At 40.2% G+C, this 18013-nt stretch overlaps 1 protein-coding gene across 1 annotated transcript; it reads right to left on the reverse strand.

The window, feature by feature from the left end:
• Positions 1-98: 98 nt before the first annotated feature.
• Positions 99-17435, reverse strand: scai (suppressor of cancer cell invasion; the record flags this gene model as incomplete). Its single annotated transcript, XM_079179699.1, has 17 exons — positions 17305-17435; positions 15954-16078; positions 13341-13436; positions 12848-12934; positions 11809-11907; positions 10803-10899; positions 9516-9614; positions 9048-9200; positions 6726-6827; positions 6104-6205; positions 5874-5952; positions 4034-4133; positions 3681-3762; positions 2907-2979; positions 1950-2123; positions 725-825; positions 99-245 (listed from the first exon to the last, which is right to left on the reverse strand). The coding sequence occupies exons 2-17, from the start codon at positions 16058-16060 to the stop codon at positions 99-101; spliced, it is 1698 nt and encodes a 565-aa protein (XP_079035825.1). The 5' UTR covers positions 16061-16078; positions 17305-17435.
• Positions 17436-18013: the final 578 nt, after the last annotated feature.

Consider the following 18013-nt stretch of genomic DNA (forward strand, 5'->3'; position numbering starts at 1 on the left):
TACCTGTAAAAAAAGAAAAAAAAAGAAAAGAGAACTATGAGGGCCCTGGCAGTTGAGTCTGTATGTACACATATGCCATTTTGCCCTGAGCAAAGATGTTAGTAGGCTTCCGGTGGATCATCCCAAAATAGGCTCTGGACGTCCAGCATAGTCGCCAGCTCCAAAATATGCTTCTGTAGAAGGCTGCTCTCCACTGTGTCCTGTTTAGGGAGCTCAGGGTACGACTCCGGGAAGCTCTGGGACTCCTGCAAGCACAAAGACCTCTGACTCATATATTACCACAGACAAAGTGTTTTCTGTCATTACTGGCTGCCAAAGCATTGTTGTGTGTTTCACTGTGGACCGAGGCCAGTGTTTAATTCTACAGGCTTGGGGGTCCGCTGGGCCAACAATCCACTCCAGTGTTTCTGTTATATTCATTCCGCTGCAGCACAGTGTGATGGGGGGTCAGCCAACCAGCTTGCAGGTGTGTTACTAGGAGCAGCTGCACTGGTGTGGTGCAGCAGGCTGTAATGATCGGTGGGATACACTTGGCTCTGAATAGATGCTCTGAAGTGTGCATCAAGTGTATTGTGTGTTGGCATTGAAGTGGGACACAGTTTGTGTGCTATGTGCCTGATGGTGCGTGAATGTGCATTAAAGACTACACGCCTGAGTACTGGGCTCTTTGGCATTCAAATAAACAATGCAACTTTCTTAGGAAACTACAGTAGCAGGGACTCACCCGGAAGAGTTTATGCAGTCTCAGTGCAGCTGAGCAGAACACAAAGCGGATCAGCAGCAGCCGGAGGAACTCGTCACCAAAGAATTGCAAAAAGGCTTGATCTGCAGAGACAGAGAAACAACACAACATTTTAGTGTTTTTTCTTTTCTCCATTTCTGCCTGCATCCTCCACAACCAAGGACTTCCCACAGGAACGCCGAGGTCAGGTTCCTTGTTTTATTTCCTCGCAGACAGAAGCTCATTCTTTCACCCTCAAGAGAGGGAGAGTAGCCTGTAAGCTATTAGATGAAGGAATACAGTGAATATGTTTGCCTTATTTCTCAGCTTCTCTATCAGATACTGACCCAGTAAAAAAAAAAAAACTCAACATTATTCTAATTGTACATGAAATTTGACCTCTGCATTTAAACACTCCTAAGCTGTCACAATGCCTACAAACTCAGAGATATCAGCCTGTTGCACTGCTCCCACATTACGAAAGATGTCAATAGTCTGTCCGAGGCCGCAACAACTTGAGGTCTCCTCTTATTTAGGAGCCATGGGAGGTCTAAACCTGGAAAGAAAGGGACCAGTTTAAAAGGCCAAGACCCACCAGAACCGAAATCAACCAACAAGCAGTGACGTAGGCCGGCCGTTGCGTCGTCTCACGCCGCCTGTGTCTAGACCAAAAAGTTGCACTTGTGCACATTGCAAAGACTACAGCCAACACTCTGTGTGAGAGGGAATAACTCTCCATACCAGCAGGTGGCGGTAGTCCGACTGTGGGGTCTCAAGGCTTAAGGATGAACTTAAGATGGGCCACTCCTCTACTCACACTTGGCAATAGGGAAACCAATAGACTACTCCTGTACCCAGACTCATGACAGGGCTTAACAACCCTCATAACCCACTTGGGATGATCCCTCAGAACTAGCTAACGCCCTTAACAATAACCACTTCACATTTTTGTACATTTATGACAGAGTTGACAGAGGGATGACAAAAAGTCAAGGGGGGAGAGAGAGAGATGGGAAGTGACATGCAAACACGGACCGGAAACACAGCTGTTCATGGTTAGTGCTGTTAAATAATTCATTAAAATTCATTTTAACCTGACTAATACCATGTTTAATTTGAAAAATATAATTGAAATTAATAAAAGAACAGGAAATACACATGTAACATGGTCCACTCTATACTGTAATTTCTGCTATTATGGTATGAAATTGAATGGGAGATGTGCTACCTATGGTTCGTGATCGAGTAATCATCTGCCCAATGTCCCGGTAGACTTTACGGAGAAACTCTTGAGCCCTTTCCCACAGGCCTCGCTGCACACTGTTTAATCCACACACAGAGGCAAAAGCTAAGAGTGGACTGTAGAGGAACAGAGTGAAGAGACTCCCACGCTGAGACTGATCTGAAGTAAGCAGAAACGTGGCACAGGTTAGAAGTGAGAACATGTGAGAACATAAACACATTTTACAACACAGGTTTTCAGGCAGCGCGAGTACATCATCAATTTCATACACACTGGAAATTAAAAAACCTAAATAATCAAGATTTAGGTTGATAGATAAGGACTGGTTTAGAAAACAGAGATTTAGTATCCAATTCATAATATATAAAACTGCCAGCTAATGTAACTTAAAGCATACGCCTGGTGATAATCTAGACTTTTCTTATTGTCAATAAGTGTAATGAGCAGACCCAAACCAACAGGGAGTGTATCTGCTAACGAGCAGAGTGTGTGGATGTCTCTTCTTCCTCGGTCCATAGAGCTCCATTAAAACACATCAATGAGCCTCGCTGTTGCTCTGGTGACATGTTCCTTCATCACCATCAACACACACACTGTACTTTATTTAGACTCAGTCCCACATACACCGTCCTGCTGACTCAAGTACTCACTAGAGCAACACATGTGGATTCATACGCTGCTGAAAATAGTCCCCAACAAATACTCCTTTTTGATAAAAGCTACAGTGACCAGCTGTTTGAGGAAACTGAGCTTTAAAAAAAACAAAACCATATATTTCTGACCTGTTTCTAACGATGTATGCCTTCAGGATGAACCAATGAGGAGTCAGAAAGTACTGAGAGACAGACACATTGTCGGTTTGATCTGCTCATGGGATTTGCTGACAGTAAGGAAATATAGAATATCTCTGTTTAATGAAGTGTTGTTTAGAGGGACACACACCTTGCACACTCTTGGGATATACTGTAGGTGATAGTAGGCACACCAGAGGCTGCCCAAACAGATTTGTGAAATGCTGTTAGGATAAAAAAGAAAGACAGAAAAAGTAATATTAGTTATAAGAATATACAGTACATTCATAGTGTGATCATATCATATACACAACAGGTTATCAAATGTCGAAAAACAGTTAGAGCAACATTAAAAATGTTATTATTCCCATCATTTGGAGGCTTTGGGGGATGTACACAGGCAGTATAAAGCTGCCACAAAGTCAGCGAGTTTGCTTACATTTTGTTAAACCATTAAAATTTGCTTTTAGCATTTCCTGTTTGCAGTGTAACCATGGATGTCCAGACAACTATTACTGGATTACTTTAATACAGAAGGAAACTTAAAAACTTCTGGAGTTATAAGCAGAGGATTTATGGCCGTTTATTCACAAGGAAGATAAGAAGATAATGACGTCCTCGGAAAGTGTAAGTCACACTGAATTTAAAAACATCATGTTTCGTGTATCATGTCCGTTTGTTCAGATTTGACTGAGAATGAATTTCGACGCACCTTCTGCAATTCGGGGATGAGTGTTTTAAGGTACTTTATTGCCTCTGTGAGCAGTGTGTGACAGCCAATCAACAGCCAGACTACGATCAATAACTCCCTGTTGCACCTCTCCCTTTCATCTCACACGCTCTGCCTCACGTTTCTCCGCCCTTACAGTTTGAAAATGTCTGATACAGATGTGTTTCTTTCCAGGTAACTTAACTACTTGCATACCTTGTAGGCTGTGCTGTTTGAAGAATCTACGATGACAAAGAGTGGCTTCCGGGTGAAAGGGAATAAGTCCCCTGGATGAAGGCTGCAACATTACAAACAAGTAAATGTCAGGAAGTTACATTTCTGTCCCAACAATTCTACAGTGAGCTGTACACATGGTTCGAGATTCTAAGCTTGTTATTAGCACACACATAATGAGTCAGGTAGATGGTATTTGTCATTAGCCACAACAAGCAAACTCATGTTCCTCTTGGGTCAGGTCTGTAGACACAGGAAGCATTCTTCTTTTCCTAAAATGTTAAATACACATTTTTAAAAATGCTAATAAACATATTAGACAAATCAATAATCACCAGTGCATTTCTTTCTGAGCCTGATTCCTCTTCTGCACCGTCTCTCCGTTCACCACATCTCGATTTGTATTTGTGAGAACTCCTCCAAAATCATACGGTCCTACAGGAAATGGTCAAAGATTAAGCCTAATCGCTTCAACTTGAATAGACGTGATTGACTGTGACATATAGATCATACATTTCACTGCAACTCTACAGCTGGTATATGGTCCATGTTTGCTTCTAAAAGACTGGATGTTGATGCATTAGCAGGTGCACCAAATAAAACGATCTACCAGACACTTGAATAAGCAGCAAAGACTCTGGGTCAAACATATTGTGATTATCCCCGTGGCTTTAACTATAATAATGGTATTTTTTAACAAATAACTAAGGTTGTTTATTAGATTGATGCAACAACCAAGATAATTAATTCCCAATGTCGAATCACAAGGCCCATTGCTTTTTTACGGTCTGTTAACGTAGACCGGTATGTTGATCAAAGGCTAACAACTTTGAACTAACCATTAAACAGGAGCGCCTGCTTCACTGAGCTCCATGTAGTGCTTCCTCCCTTGTCTTTTATAGAATACATAACATTAATGTCATTATTGTCTAAATGTTAGTAACAGCTCTATCAGCCAGGAAATCACATCATATTTGGCACCTGGTGTGTTAGAGGGAGCAGAGGCACCGAAGAACAGCAAGTTATGTATTTAAATAGTTATGGTTTCCCTGTAAGAATAAATACAGGAAGAAATGCTTAAACAAATGTTTGAATACGGAAATAAATAAATGAAATAATAAATAAAAGCTAAAATAAATACTGAAATAAATAAATGCTGAAATAAATGAATAAAAGTATAAATAAATAAATGTATAGGTAAATAAATAAAAGTTGATAATCAAACAGGACATAAAGAAATACATATCATATATTTATTTCTACATTTCTGTTTCATTTCACCTACATTTATTCATTCATGTGTCTGTATGCTAATGAGGTGGGAGGTCCTAACCTCTGTCTAAAGCAGGATTGGTCACAGCAGTGTGACGGCTTCTGGTCTGCTACTGTTGCCTTGCACAGTAACGTTGAAGTTGGCTATCCCAGTGTTCCCAAATTGACGACTTTCTCGCTAAATCTGGCGACTTTCCAAATCCCCTTGGCGACTTTCTTTGTCAAAAGCGACTAGCGACAAAACTAGCGACTGTTTCTGGTGTTATTGAAGACTTTTCTGGTGTTTTGGAGACTGACGTAAAAGCACGTATCGTTCTGCAGTTACTGTCCTCAACGAGCAGCGGGTGCTGCCGTGAGCCCCTCCGCCGTCTCAAAGCACTCACAGGAAGTCAATCTCACAGTAGCCTCGTGCAGCAGTCCAGCTGCAGACTGTGGAAGCCATTAGTGCTGCAAACGATGTTAACAGTGCTGATGATTTGCTAGGAATCGGTTGCTTCTGTCTTGCTCCCCTACTTGACCAATCCTGCTTAAGAATGAGGTTCGGACCGCCTACCTCATTAACATACGGACACAGAAATACAGAAATAAATAAATGAAGGAATACAGAAATGTAGAAATAGATTTATTTATTTATGTCCTGTTTAGGTATCAACTTTTATTTATTTATTTCTGTATTTATTTCAGCATTTATTTATTCTTTTATTTATTCATTTCTGTATTTATACATTCATTTAGGCATTTATCTATTTATTCCTGTATTTATTTATACATTTATTAATCCATTTATTTATTTATACTTAAGACATTTTTCATCCTCCATACAGTTTGGTGGCATGTCTATATTTCATAAAAAGTCTGTATGATATGAAGAAGGAAATGTGGGGTCTAGCTTTGAGATTTTACCTTCATAATCTGAATTGCCAGTAGGGAAGACTCCAGTCGCTGACAGGTAGACAAGCAGAACGCTGTTGGCAGGCAACTCCTGAGGGGAAAAAATATGAAGACGGAATCATGGGTAAGGGGTGCAGAAGAACTCTAACAAAATATGGGTCCAGATCATGAAAATCTCCCCAAATCAGTAAACGGGATCAACACAATGAATGTGTTACTTATGACTAAAGGTGAATACTGACCTTAAAAGAGGCGGACAAGAAAGTAAAAAGCTGGCTGAATGTTGGCTTGTACAGCAAATACTTGTGAGGGTTTTCTCTTTTAGCCGGCTTCTCATTGGGTTCCTGTGGAAAAACAAGTGATGGAATCATTGTTCATATTTCAGTTTACTTTATGTACAGCTGGGTAACCAGTCTTCTAGGAGCCAAGTACGTGTTCATCTGCATCACGTTTGTCCTGCTCAGCTATATATAAACACATAATAAACACATAATATATATATATTATGTGTTTGTTTGTATATATATATATCTCTTCTTAGTGAGATTGTCCAAAACATTGGTGGTTGTGTTTATGGGTGGTGGGAACCGCCACAGCTGGAGAAAGATCCAACTCCTGAGAGAGTGATGGTATTTGCTACTGATTGGCCCTGAGGGAGACTGCATCATTTATGAGACACAACATGTTTATAGTGGCCTTGATCGGAAAATGATGCTCTGAATTTTAAAGACTCATTTCTTTTGTGCAAAAATAAAACAGGAAGTAAGAACCATGTTTCACATTAGCTGATGCTTTTCTCTTTATGTTGTAAAAACCTTATTTTGCCAAAAACACTATAACAAGTACTTCAAACATGACACTAACCAGCATTCCTTGTTTCGAGGGCTGCGTGGCCAGGTTTACTGGTTCCCTCTCCAAAGCTTGAAGCATGCGGAACATATCGATGGTTAACTCACTGAACTTCACCTAAAAAAGGAAGAGAAAAACTGACATTACCTTACCATCGAGAGATTTGTGGATAATTAGTCATTTAGGAAGAACATTTTGGAAAGTGAAGCTTCATGACTCCGCAAAAGTAACTTGTGGCATAAACTAAATGTACAGTGTGTGTGAAGTTAAGTGTTCTTGTTCATCTGGGCCATTAAGCAGAGAAAATATCACTACAGCTGTTAACTCTAGGGCAACATGAAACAAGAGGAAATGGTCTGACATGAAGTCATGCTGTTAATGAGACATGACAGTCACTGGAAGACAGAACACATTCTAGTACAGGTGATGTTAAACTGTGTGGTGTGATGAAGATGTCCCCTGGACACAGCTATCATTAACACTGACACTGTCGTTGGAGTGTGAAACATTTTTTAGCAAGTCCTGAATTGTAGAAGTCAAGCTAATCGCGAACAAAAAAATCCTGTTGAATTTCTCAGTAAATAGGTATCATGATGGAGTCTACATCAAACTGAAACAGTGAACAGGCTACTCATTTTACATTTGATGTATAACATATTGAAACACAAATTCAGTCATGGAGGAATCAACACCATCTGTAAGTGACTCGACAAGCCTGGACTACTTGTGAATTTCATTCGTTCGTCAGAGAAAATTCTAAATAGGAGAATATTGGTGAAGTTCTCTTAAATCACTCATACCTGCAAATTAAGAATGAATTTGTCTGACTGTGTAAGAAAATAGCAGTAAACTATGTATTATAAAATCATGCATTGCTGTTATTATGCCCTGGAATGACTGTTATCACTATACTACTGGTTGTGGTAGAAACTGGACAGGACTGAAAGTCTGGATAAAGTAAAAATAAATGTGTTCCGAGTTTGTCACTCCACAGAAAAATGTGTTATTAATCTGCCAGCAAATGTGTTTATACAATTAGGTTTAACCATGAAAAGAATAAGCAATATTGTCTGCTCTGAAATGATGGTCTGAAACCACGCCCAGTCATGGGTGAGGGTTGATTATAGTTACAGGATATACCACATGTCGGCCTCACTGCTGCATGCTACTTTAGCATAATGTCAACATGCATGCTTTATGGGCTGTGCTTGAGCACCACAGACTTCCTGTGGCCGTGCCCGCTAACTTCCGCTTTAGCGCTATGCTAACCTGAATGGGGATCAAATAATTCAATCGCACAGCTCTTCCAGACTTTCCAAATGTTATTGGACCAAATTCTGATTGTGAAGAGACTCATTTTCCTCAAAATAATGTATCCACCGTTTAACAGTAGCGTCGGAGTAGCCAACGGCGGCGCCTAGGACGGAAGCACAAGTTTGACTGGAACACGCATGCAACACGCATGGGCACATAGGCCGGTAAAAAACTAAATGGATTCTTTGACGGTCCACAGGGCCATGGATGTGGCGGCCCACTGGGATTTGTCCCGACACGCCAGATGGCCAGTAGACCACTGCTAGCTAGCAAGTTTTGGTAAGTTAGTGTTGTAACTGACGGTTGAGCAGCAAAACCACTGATGCTATGTCTCTGTTGTTGTATCATGTTAGGGGAGGGGTCATGGCTCCAGTGCATCATCTAGCCATGATTTCAGCCCTGCCCAAAAAACCCTACACACAAAAATGGTGAAAAACTGGAACGGTCTACCTCCACCATTCAGTACTTTCTAGTTGACAGTGTTTTGGGGAAGCACGGGGGTGCAGTGGTTAGCACTGTCGCATTACAGCACAAAGAACCCGGTTTCAATCCCAGACTAGGAACTGTCTGTCTCCCCGTCACATACTGGATCGGGTTAACAACTAGATGGAAATAGATGATCTGCTGAAGAAACCAGCCGATATAATAAGATAGATCACAATCCTTTCCTCTGTTTTAAGCAATTATCTTCGAACACGTACAATGTGTTTAAAAAACGAATCTCTGGAGCAGTACATGTCATGCACCATGAATCTAATAGGACATGCATATCTATCAAAAAGTGGTTGAGACAGTTGATAGATATACTTCCTCCATACAGTAGTGAAACTATCATTCAAGAGCAATGTAAGAGGAAACATCAGAGACAACAGATCTGCAGGTAATACGATTAAGTTCTATACTGAAAAGGTGAGTTTGATATTGTTTGTTTGAGAGTTTTTTTCCCCCAATAAGACCAGTCAACAACCGTGTTGATGTGTATGATTTGTTAGGAACTATGAATTAGAAATAGTGGGTTAAAACCTGGTTGTTACAGTTGCCGATGATTAGTGCATCTGCAAGGACGAGCTGCCCAACCACCATGCCTTGTTCTAGTGGAGGCACACTTTCCTCCTGCAGCCGATTGCTGGTGACAACAACAGAATTGTTGTCATTCAGAACTACCACGGGATCTGCCTGTTATACAAAAAGAGAGAAACGACAGTGAGCCACAGCTGATTCGATGAAACAGGAAGCAGACACTTCACAAAAGGGACTATTTGAAATTCCTGCTCTCAGTCCAGAAAGATGAAATGTTGCATTACTGTTTTTATGTAAGCAACCAACTCTCACACAATTATGGGTTGTTACTATATTTGTATAAGATACATCGAGGACTCAGTGGACCACAGGACAATCTAATCACACAGATTTGCAACCTGCATTATGGACAATAAAATAGACAACATTGAAAGGACTAATGTGCCGTGTTACATATGGAGGGTCAGTTACCTCTACAAAAGCTGCCACTTCCTGGAGAACCAGGTTCCATTCCAATTGGTCCTCTGTGTTGAATCGCTGTGTGTAATCTTCAATTTCCTCAGATAACTCCTGCAGGTAGCAGACAGACATGAGGTTCCATGAAGGGTCATGCTACTTTAAAAATACACTTTTTTCAATTCATAAAATAGGTCTCATACAAATTTCAGGAAGCAGGCTAACTTTTCCCAGTATTCTGAAAGGGGAAAGTGGAACGTTTTGTTGTTGTTCTTAAAGCCAGTGCATTCATTTTGATGTCTCACTAAGGGAGTCTCTCCCCACGTATTCTCAGAATAGAACAGTCCTTTTGTTGAATCCACGTGTCAAAGAGCTGCTCATGCTGGATTATAATAAGGAGTTGGAGGCAATGAGCAATGAGGTGATGAACGTTGCTAGTTTTAGCACCACTGGCAACAACAGTGGCTACGTCAGATTAAAAAAACAAAAGAAAGCCCAAACACTAGACACAACTCTTCTCTAGGACACAAGTTCTTCTAGTGTGTCGTTATCCTCCATCTCTTCTACAGAGCCTCTCCCAGCTGTTAACAGACTTTTATGCTACTAGCTAGCAGCTGTGACGTTACCCACCATGCCATTCAGTGATGTAAATGTGTAAATGAACACAGATTCGTTGTACAAATTGTTTATGTGTCACAAATTGATGTGTGCCATGGTGTTTTATGCTGTTAAAGATAGTTAGTTGTAGGTTATTTATTGTTGTGTTACAGTTCAAACCATTAATGAGGAGAGTACACTCTGAGGCCGTAGCGCTGCCTGCATTCATGTTTCAGTATGGCGGTATATGAAAATGAACATCACAGGGCAAATTATAACCGGTATACCCAGCACTGTGCTCTAGGTAACGATGGATGGACCTTCAGGCCAACAGAGAACTGAACTCATTTTAAAAGATTAAACTGCACCAACGACTAATGGTCAATTTAACTGAATTATAAAAATGCTGCATAGGTCTCAAAGGATTGTTATTTCATATTCGAAAATATACAGGTGGGGGACTGCTTTCATTTCTAAGACTCCTGGTGGACTAGGGGTTGAGGCCCCAACCATGAACCGCAAAGTCCTTGGTTTGTGTTTGGTTTGTTGCAAGTCCATCCCAATCGTCCCTTAGCGAGACACTGAGATGAATGCTATGAATGGTAAATGACGTATAAGAGTGCAGGAGATGGCTTCATGCTCCTCAGAAAACCAGGGGTGCAAAAGTTTTGATCACTCAGCATAAATACAAAAAAACTTTCATACCTTCACCAAAACTTTGACTAGGTCCATCTTGTTCAGCAGTAAACAGACGACTATGTAGCGAGCATAATATCGAAGCTTCTTCACTACTAATTCTGGCCTGATAAGAGATAAGAGAAGACAATATGAACTTCAAACAAATGCACATTAAAGGACAGGCCCATTTAAAGCCTAGGTCATTAAGGTTACCGATGACACTAATGGTTCATGTTTCAATCCCAGGGTTACAATTCAGCATATTTGTGTTTTGCATATAACTGATTATCTTGGTCCGCTTGCTTGTGTCTGTGGTTGAGAAATGTAAAGAATAAGTCTGATGATTCAGAATTTTTAAAATTACATTATATCATACATTATATTATCAACAAATCCCATGCAGACCAAAACCAACAAAGAATGTATCTACTAACTAGTAAGTATTGTGTTTGTATCAAAGCTTGAAATATCTTCTTCCTCTGTGCCATAGAGCGCCATTGTTACCCATTAAAATACATCATGAGCCAAGCTGTTGCTCTAAATATTCACCAAATCACCAAATGTGGATTAATACACTGCTGAAAATAGTCCCCAATTAATGCAATATTTCCTCCTGTTTAAATACCATTCACTGAAAACTATAATGACCAGCTGTTAAAGAAAACAGTTTATCCAAAACTAACTTTTATACCAATTTTTTTTTTTAAAGATCTTCAATAGGAACCAATACGCTTGTGGCTGAGAGCCACTGACTGACACGGAAAGTCAAAGAATTGAAAGATGGTCTTTTGGTGGGATTGGTTGACAATAACAAAAATATAGAATATAACCAGCCCTATCATATAAAACTAGACCCTAGACACTACATCTGCTGCACATATCAGTAATATATGGATTAGTTTTTGAAAAAAGCAGAAAACTAAATAAATCTTTAAAATTAATGTCCAAGGAATTTATTATATACCAAGCAAAGGCATCTATTTCCTGAAATTGCAACTCACAACATTTTAAGAAAAAGATTTTTGGAACTTACCTGTCCTCTTTGTTGACCTGAAAGTAGTAGGAGCGCTGACGGATGGCTGAGTAGAAGGAAAAGGCCTCATTCAGGTAACTTGTTTCTGAGGTACGAAGGCTGCCAGTCAGGATGAGAAAGAAGAAGTTGTGTTACTATCTCCGGAGTCGAGCACAATTCAATACATTCATAGCATTTCAATTTCATGTGTTATTCCCCCACCCTGTTATCTAAATTCCCCTTCACTAAGCCCTTTAGCTCTTAGCATTGCTGCACATACATGAACCAAAGTAGCAGGTCCACTTGAACAGTCTGAACGCCCCAGACCTACTTGCTTTGCACTTATCACTGTACTCACATGATCAAAATAGGGCCCATTGTGTTTCTCACAAAACACAATGGACCTCATGCAAGAACACTGCTGTCTTCTTATCCTAAACCTCGCTTACTTTCTTGAGTGTTTCACCAAACTCTCTTAACTGGCGAAAATCTCTATTTTCAGCCTGATGATTGACACCTGTTCATGAGGAGGTGAACGTTTTTAATCAAGATTTAATCATCAGCATAAGTGTCTTATCATGTGGTGGATGAATCAAATTTCAACAATTCATAAGAAAATTCTATAACTTCAATGAATATTAATGAATCTGATGTAACACCACAGTGCACTATTTTTTGAATAACAGAAAGTGCTTCAATACAGTTATAAAATAAAACACACCATCCTTTAGTAAAATAAAGTGCACTAAATGTTGCTTTTAATGTAGAATTCCTCTGTTTTTTGGATGACCAACAGGGGACCCTTCCCCAAAGATTCCCCTCAACACGTGTATTGCGCACTCATTGGCTGTAGGTCCCCGACAGGTCACATATTTAGCCCGCTAGGATCCAGCCAAAGACATTTGTCATGCAGTATATCTCGTTTCTCCCTACACTGAAAATGTAGGAGTCCTGCACACAAATGTACCTCAATTATCTGTGCCATACCTTGATTTTGAATAATTGTTTTAATTCTATATAAACTACAGTAATGGATGATAAGAGACATAGTTTGACTTACTAGTAGTGGTAGTAAAGCTGTCCAATTTTGGATGCAACTTCCCCAATCTGCCATCTCTTCAAGCCATAGCGACTGTCCAGGACCTGCCTGTCAGTAAACGAAAACATATGATACTGAGCACCAAACAAGGAAATTATTCAACCAGAGTGGGACAGAACATCTGGCAAATGACACTGTAACAGTCATCACCTATGACATGTGCATCATCTCTGTGTTAATGAACTGACAAACTTACACTATGTCACAATTTGGCCTCATTGAGATTTATTTGCATCATATTTTATGTGAATGGGAATACAGCGAACACTAGTCCTAACAAGTTTGAACAGTGCTGTATTGTTTGTAAACCCATCTGTAATATTTTAACTTCTTCTGATGAATCATAACACCACTCTTAGTTTGAGAGCTGATTCTACTCTGAACCACATACATGAAACACAGCAGCCTCCATCCACCTATTCTAACCGGGAAAGCAATAAGAGATGGAAATAACCTGTGCTGCTGCTGAAATTTCCACAGCTTCGTGTAGACGTCAAAAGTCCGTCCAAAGTAGGACTGCCACTGCTTGTGTCCATACTGAGGCAGGTCTCTGCAGCAAAGAGCACAGTAACAGTCAGAGGAGAGACAAGAGACACAGTCACATACATAACATCTTTAAACGCTCTCCAATCAACCAGACTGCACGGTGTGCATTTTGGGATTTTCAAGGAAGATCCCGGACCTTTTTGGTTCTTTCAAGGGAAGCACACTTACTAAGCAATCATTTGTGCATAAACGTGAATACTTTCAAATACTTACTACAATATTTTACAAAGACTGATTAGTTAAAGGCCGTTTTGCCCTTCGTAGAACTCAAGAACCAATTTCCAGTTCCATTCCCAATTTCACTCTTAGAGACTAACAGAACTTCAGTAGGTACACTCAACTACAGTCAAGATGATCTTCCTTGGTTGATGGCTGGTGAGTGTTCAATTTTTTTCACTAGATGGATATGCTGCAGATTTTGGGAATCGAGCTATGCCAATCTCCAGGGCTGTACCCGAATCACAATTCTTTCGATTAGAATCTGATTTGGCTGAAGACGAAGATTCGACTATTTGTTCCATTTTTTGAAGGTGTGAGTTGCTGTGTCATCACTATTCATATCTAACCTATAAAACCAATGATTGTATGATTGAATTGTTTACAAGAGCACAAAGTTCCTCTTTAAAAAAACAACATATAAAATATTTTTCCCATTATCTTATTTTCTCATTGCACAGCTACTGTGTTCCTCAGTTGCTCTGCTTCCAGTGCAGCTTGTTTTAAGTAGAGCTTTTATCCAATCAGATTTCACCTCTGTGTCTCTAGGTAGAAGAGAGGCCCGAGGCCTGCAGACTCACAAGTGAATCCATGTGCAGTTTAAGTGAATGGGGACAATATTGTTGATTGTCATAGTCTTCAACCAATCAGATCTTTAGTTTGTTGGGCGTATTCTTTGACGTGCCAGAGCTGCTAGCTGGCCTACAGTACGTCAGCATTAACACACAGCTCAGTTTCCAGGTGCAGCGCTGCAGTGAGGTGCAGCGTGTGCTGTAATTGGTCAGTGGGCGAGCACGTGACTATTTGAAAACAAAACCTAAGCAGAGGCTTAGTCGGAGTAGTAAGAGTTCAAATTGAAAGATATGGAAGAAATTATGACATTTTTTGCATTTTACTTGGTGTAGATTATTTATTATTTTACCTAGCTTTGTTTTTTTAACACTCAATGGCTGAATAAGGAGGAGAAACAGATTTGTGAGTTGGGATTTAACTGGAATGAAACTCTTTGTCAACAAAGAAAGGAGGAACAGCATTTGGTAAGTCAACTGCGTTTGTTTTTTTACATCTAATATCTGAATGGCCCTCGAGTGTGTAGCAGAATGCGTGTTGCTGCTGTTGTTTTCCCGTTAAGCTAGCCACCCAGCTGTTTTTTGTTGTGGTTTTTTGTTCCGGTTCAGAGGTCACACAGACCGCTGTCTCCTACGTGAGCGTAGAAAACATTATATTTCCTACAATTTAAGCTTCTGCATTTTCCAAATGCACTAGTATTATTCAAACGTATTGTTCGGTTTGTAAGCCTCGTACGAACGGTTTAATACGAATATGTATATTGTTATAGCCCTAGAAACAAATAATAACCGTAGCTGTGGCGCCATCATGAGGTTATAAGGTGGTATTTCAGCTGCAGGACAGCAGTGAAGGCCCAGGTATAAAATGCACGGCCCGCCACTGGTAATACATCTTGCTGTAGTCCCACCACACATACATTGTTTCTCCTGCTTGGATTCTCCAGTTGATCCATTTTTGTTTTTTTATTTAATTTGTTGTCTTTCTGCCATTGCTAAGTCAGTCGGTCGGTCGAGCACACCGTGTGTCCTCCATGTAGTTGGTGCTGAGCTTTGTAGTATCGGTAGCTTCTCCTCAATGTTTTAAATGAATCATCAAAAAGGGGCATTTTTCCAACAGTTTACCAGAATCGATTTCTTTACTACATACGTATATAAAAAAGTAAAAACCCACTTGATCCAGTGTCAAATAAACCAGTGAGTCTGCTAAATGTAGACTCAAACTTTAGCTAAAAATAATGGCCAATAGATGAGAAAATGTTTTGCTAAAAATAATTCATGATGATCAGACTAATGGGCCATAATATTAGCAGATATATATATATCTATCTTGTGATAATAAATTACATATATCAATATAAAAAAATATAGAACTTTCCCATCATGACAGATACTGTATGTGCCTAATAAGATCAGTATTGGTAAACTTACTGATCCAGTGTATTTATTTGGAGCACTCCTTTTTTTCAGTGAACCTTAACTATTAGATTGTGACAGGACACAAACTTCCATCACCCACAAGGAAGTCGGATGCTCTACACACTCAACCACCACCCTCACCCTCATATAAAGGCCACACTACTTCCTCTATTGACACCCAAATTTGGCAATGGACGAACATCTTGCGCTGTACAATTGAATACATATCAGTCCTGTGCATTGCAACAACTACTCACTGCAAGTCAACGCTTGATTACAAAAGTCCAGCAGACAGGAGACAACAGTAAGTAAAAACTAACCTTAGCCCATTGAAGAGTTGTTTGGACTTGTCCAGGAGATAGCAGAAATCTGTGACAGTCTTCCTTTCGCCTAATGGAATATCATCCTCAGTCTCAGCTCCAGTCATGACACTGACTTTTCACACCTGATTACAAATAGAAATAAATAAATACTGTATTGACTGAGGAGTGATAGCCTACCATTGGTTCCAATGTGAACTTATGATTTATTAATACATCAAGCAACAAGGAAATACATTTCAACCAAACTATTGATATCCAAACTATTACCACTAAACAGATGTTTCTGGAGGCAGATATCCAAGTGTCTTTCTGGTGCCCTACTTAAATATGAATAGAAATAAGAAACTATGGAGGAAATGCGTCACATGGTCACCTTTTTTAGGTTGACTTGGGATGTCCCAGATTTCACTCTCACAGTGGCTGCAACCTCCAGTTTGCTAAGATGGATGTGCAATCAGGTCAAGGCATTGCACAGTCAGGTCACAATGTTCAGCTGTTGTCAAAAGTCATTTGCTGCAAATGAAAGCTTATTGTGCCATAGAAATGACTGACAATAGCTTCATAGATGGGGTGACTGTGTGTGCCTTTATATAGAGTGAAGCCACAGAAAGTGTGCAGGACACCCTAAAGCTGCTGTACCTCCAGTGTAACTTTACTGTGACTACTCTCAGACCTTCAACTTGCCTCTCTGTTATCAGGTAAAAACCCTGCGTGGCTTAATGTCTGTCAGTAACAAACTTATTTAGTTCGGAACTGACCAATTGTGCTGAAATGTTCCCTGCAGGTCTTTAGACATCCAATAGCTCTCATTCAGTTGGAGAGAAAGGTCTGTTCACCGTGACAATGACAGGACATACACGATGATGATTGGAGGAAAAAACAAACGATACAATGAGCCGTTTGCGACAAGACGAAATGAATACATTATGTTCGAATACAATAAGTCACAACAAACATAACAATCAGCTGCTGTATTGTTTCTCATTAATTAGTTATATGTAATACCGGTAGTCAGCTAACCCAACTGTAATGTAAACTAATGTTGACAGCAAAGAACTCGGTTAACACTGGGCTCATCCATCCACCTAATTAACGTTAGCTACTAATGAGACTACGCTTGATTGGGCCGTTCACTAAGAATTGCTTGTATCTAACGTTACAACGTTAGCCTTCTGTCGTTTCCAAGTCTGGACACCACTCCTCCATTAGCGTCCCAACCAAACAAACGTGTGGATATTCCTTTGTGGCTGCCAACGATAAGCAGCGGTATAGAGACCGCTCACACAGCCTGGATGCAGCGGCTTTAACTAACGTTCCCTCTGCTTGTGTAATTCACGTTTCTCCTTACCTCGCCAGCCGGCTAGCCGTGAGGAACAGGCGGACGTTACCAGTGATGCTTCTCACAAATCTGTGCAAAAGCCACGACGAGCTCTGTGGGTGAAACGCGCCTCTGTTGGCATCTCACTGTGTGTGACTGACACCGGACCGCCGTCCAACGAGCCGTGTCCCTCAGCAGCGTGCACGGGACTGCTGTCGGTTGGAGCCTGGATGCTACTTTGTATGAAAGGACGCTGTCCTGTGACAGATAGGACGCTGGAGGAGGCAGGGCGAGGACAGCGTCTGGCACTGCTCCACGAGAACTGGCTAGCTACTTCCGGGTCAACATTTTCAAAATAAACGCTTCCCCGCTGACAAAACGCCTATCTTGAAATAAATAACCACAACCCTGTTACATTAGTGAAACATGACTAGATTGAAGTGTAGTTCCAATAGTCAAGCTTCATTGGCAGATCAATAACGAAGCATGGATATTCACAAAAGTGAATCAAAATAAAATGTTCCTTTACGGGAGAAATTCATAAATCTCAATATTCATAATACATATTAAGCAAACCGATTTCTCCAGTTCTTCAAATGAATTAGATCATACAAAATGATGTAACTTCAATCCTCAAATTTCATTATCCCCAATAGATTTAACTTTGTAAGCAAGCTATTTTAAATCAATCTAATATTGGTACTTTTGTTACTTCAAGGCTAGGTTATTGCGATTTCTT

This window comes from Pholis gunnellus (genome assembly GCF_910591455.1).
Source record: "Pholis gunnellus genome assembly, chromosome: 18".
In the NCBI taxonomy this organism is placed as follows: domain Eukaryota; kingdom Metazoa; phylum Chordata; class Actinopteri; order Perciformes; family Pholidae; genus Pholis; species Pholis gunnellus.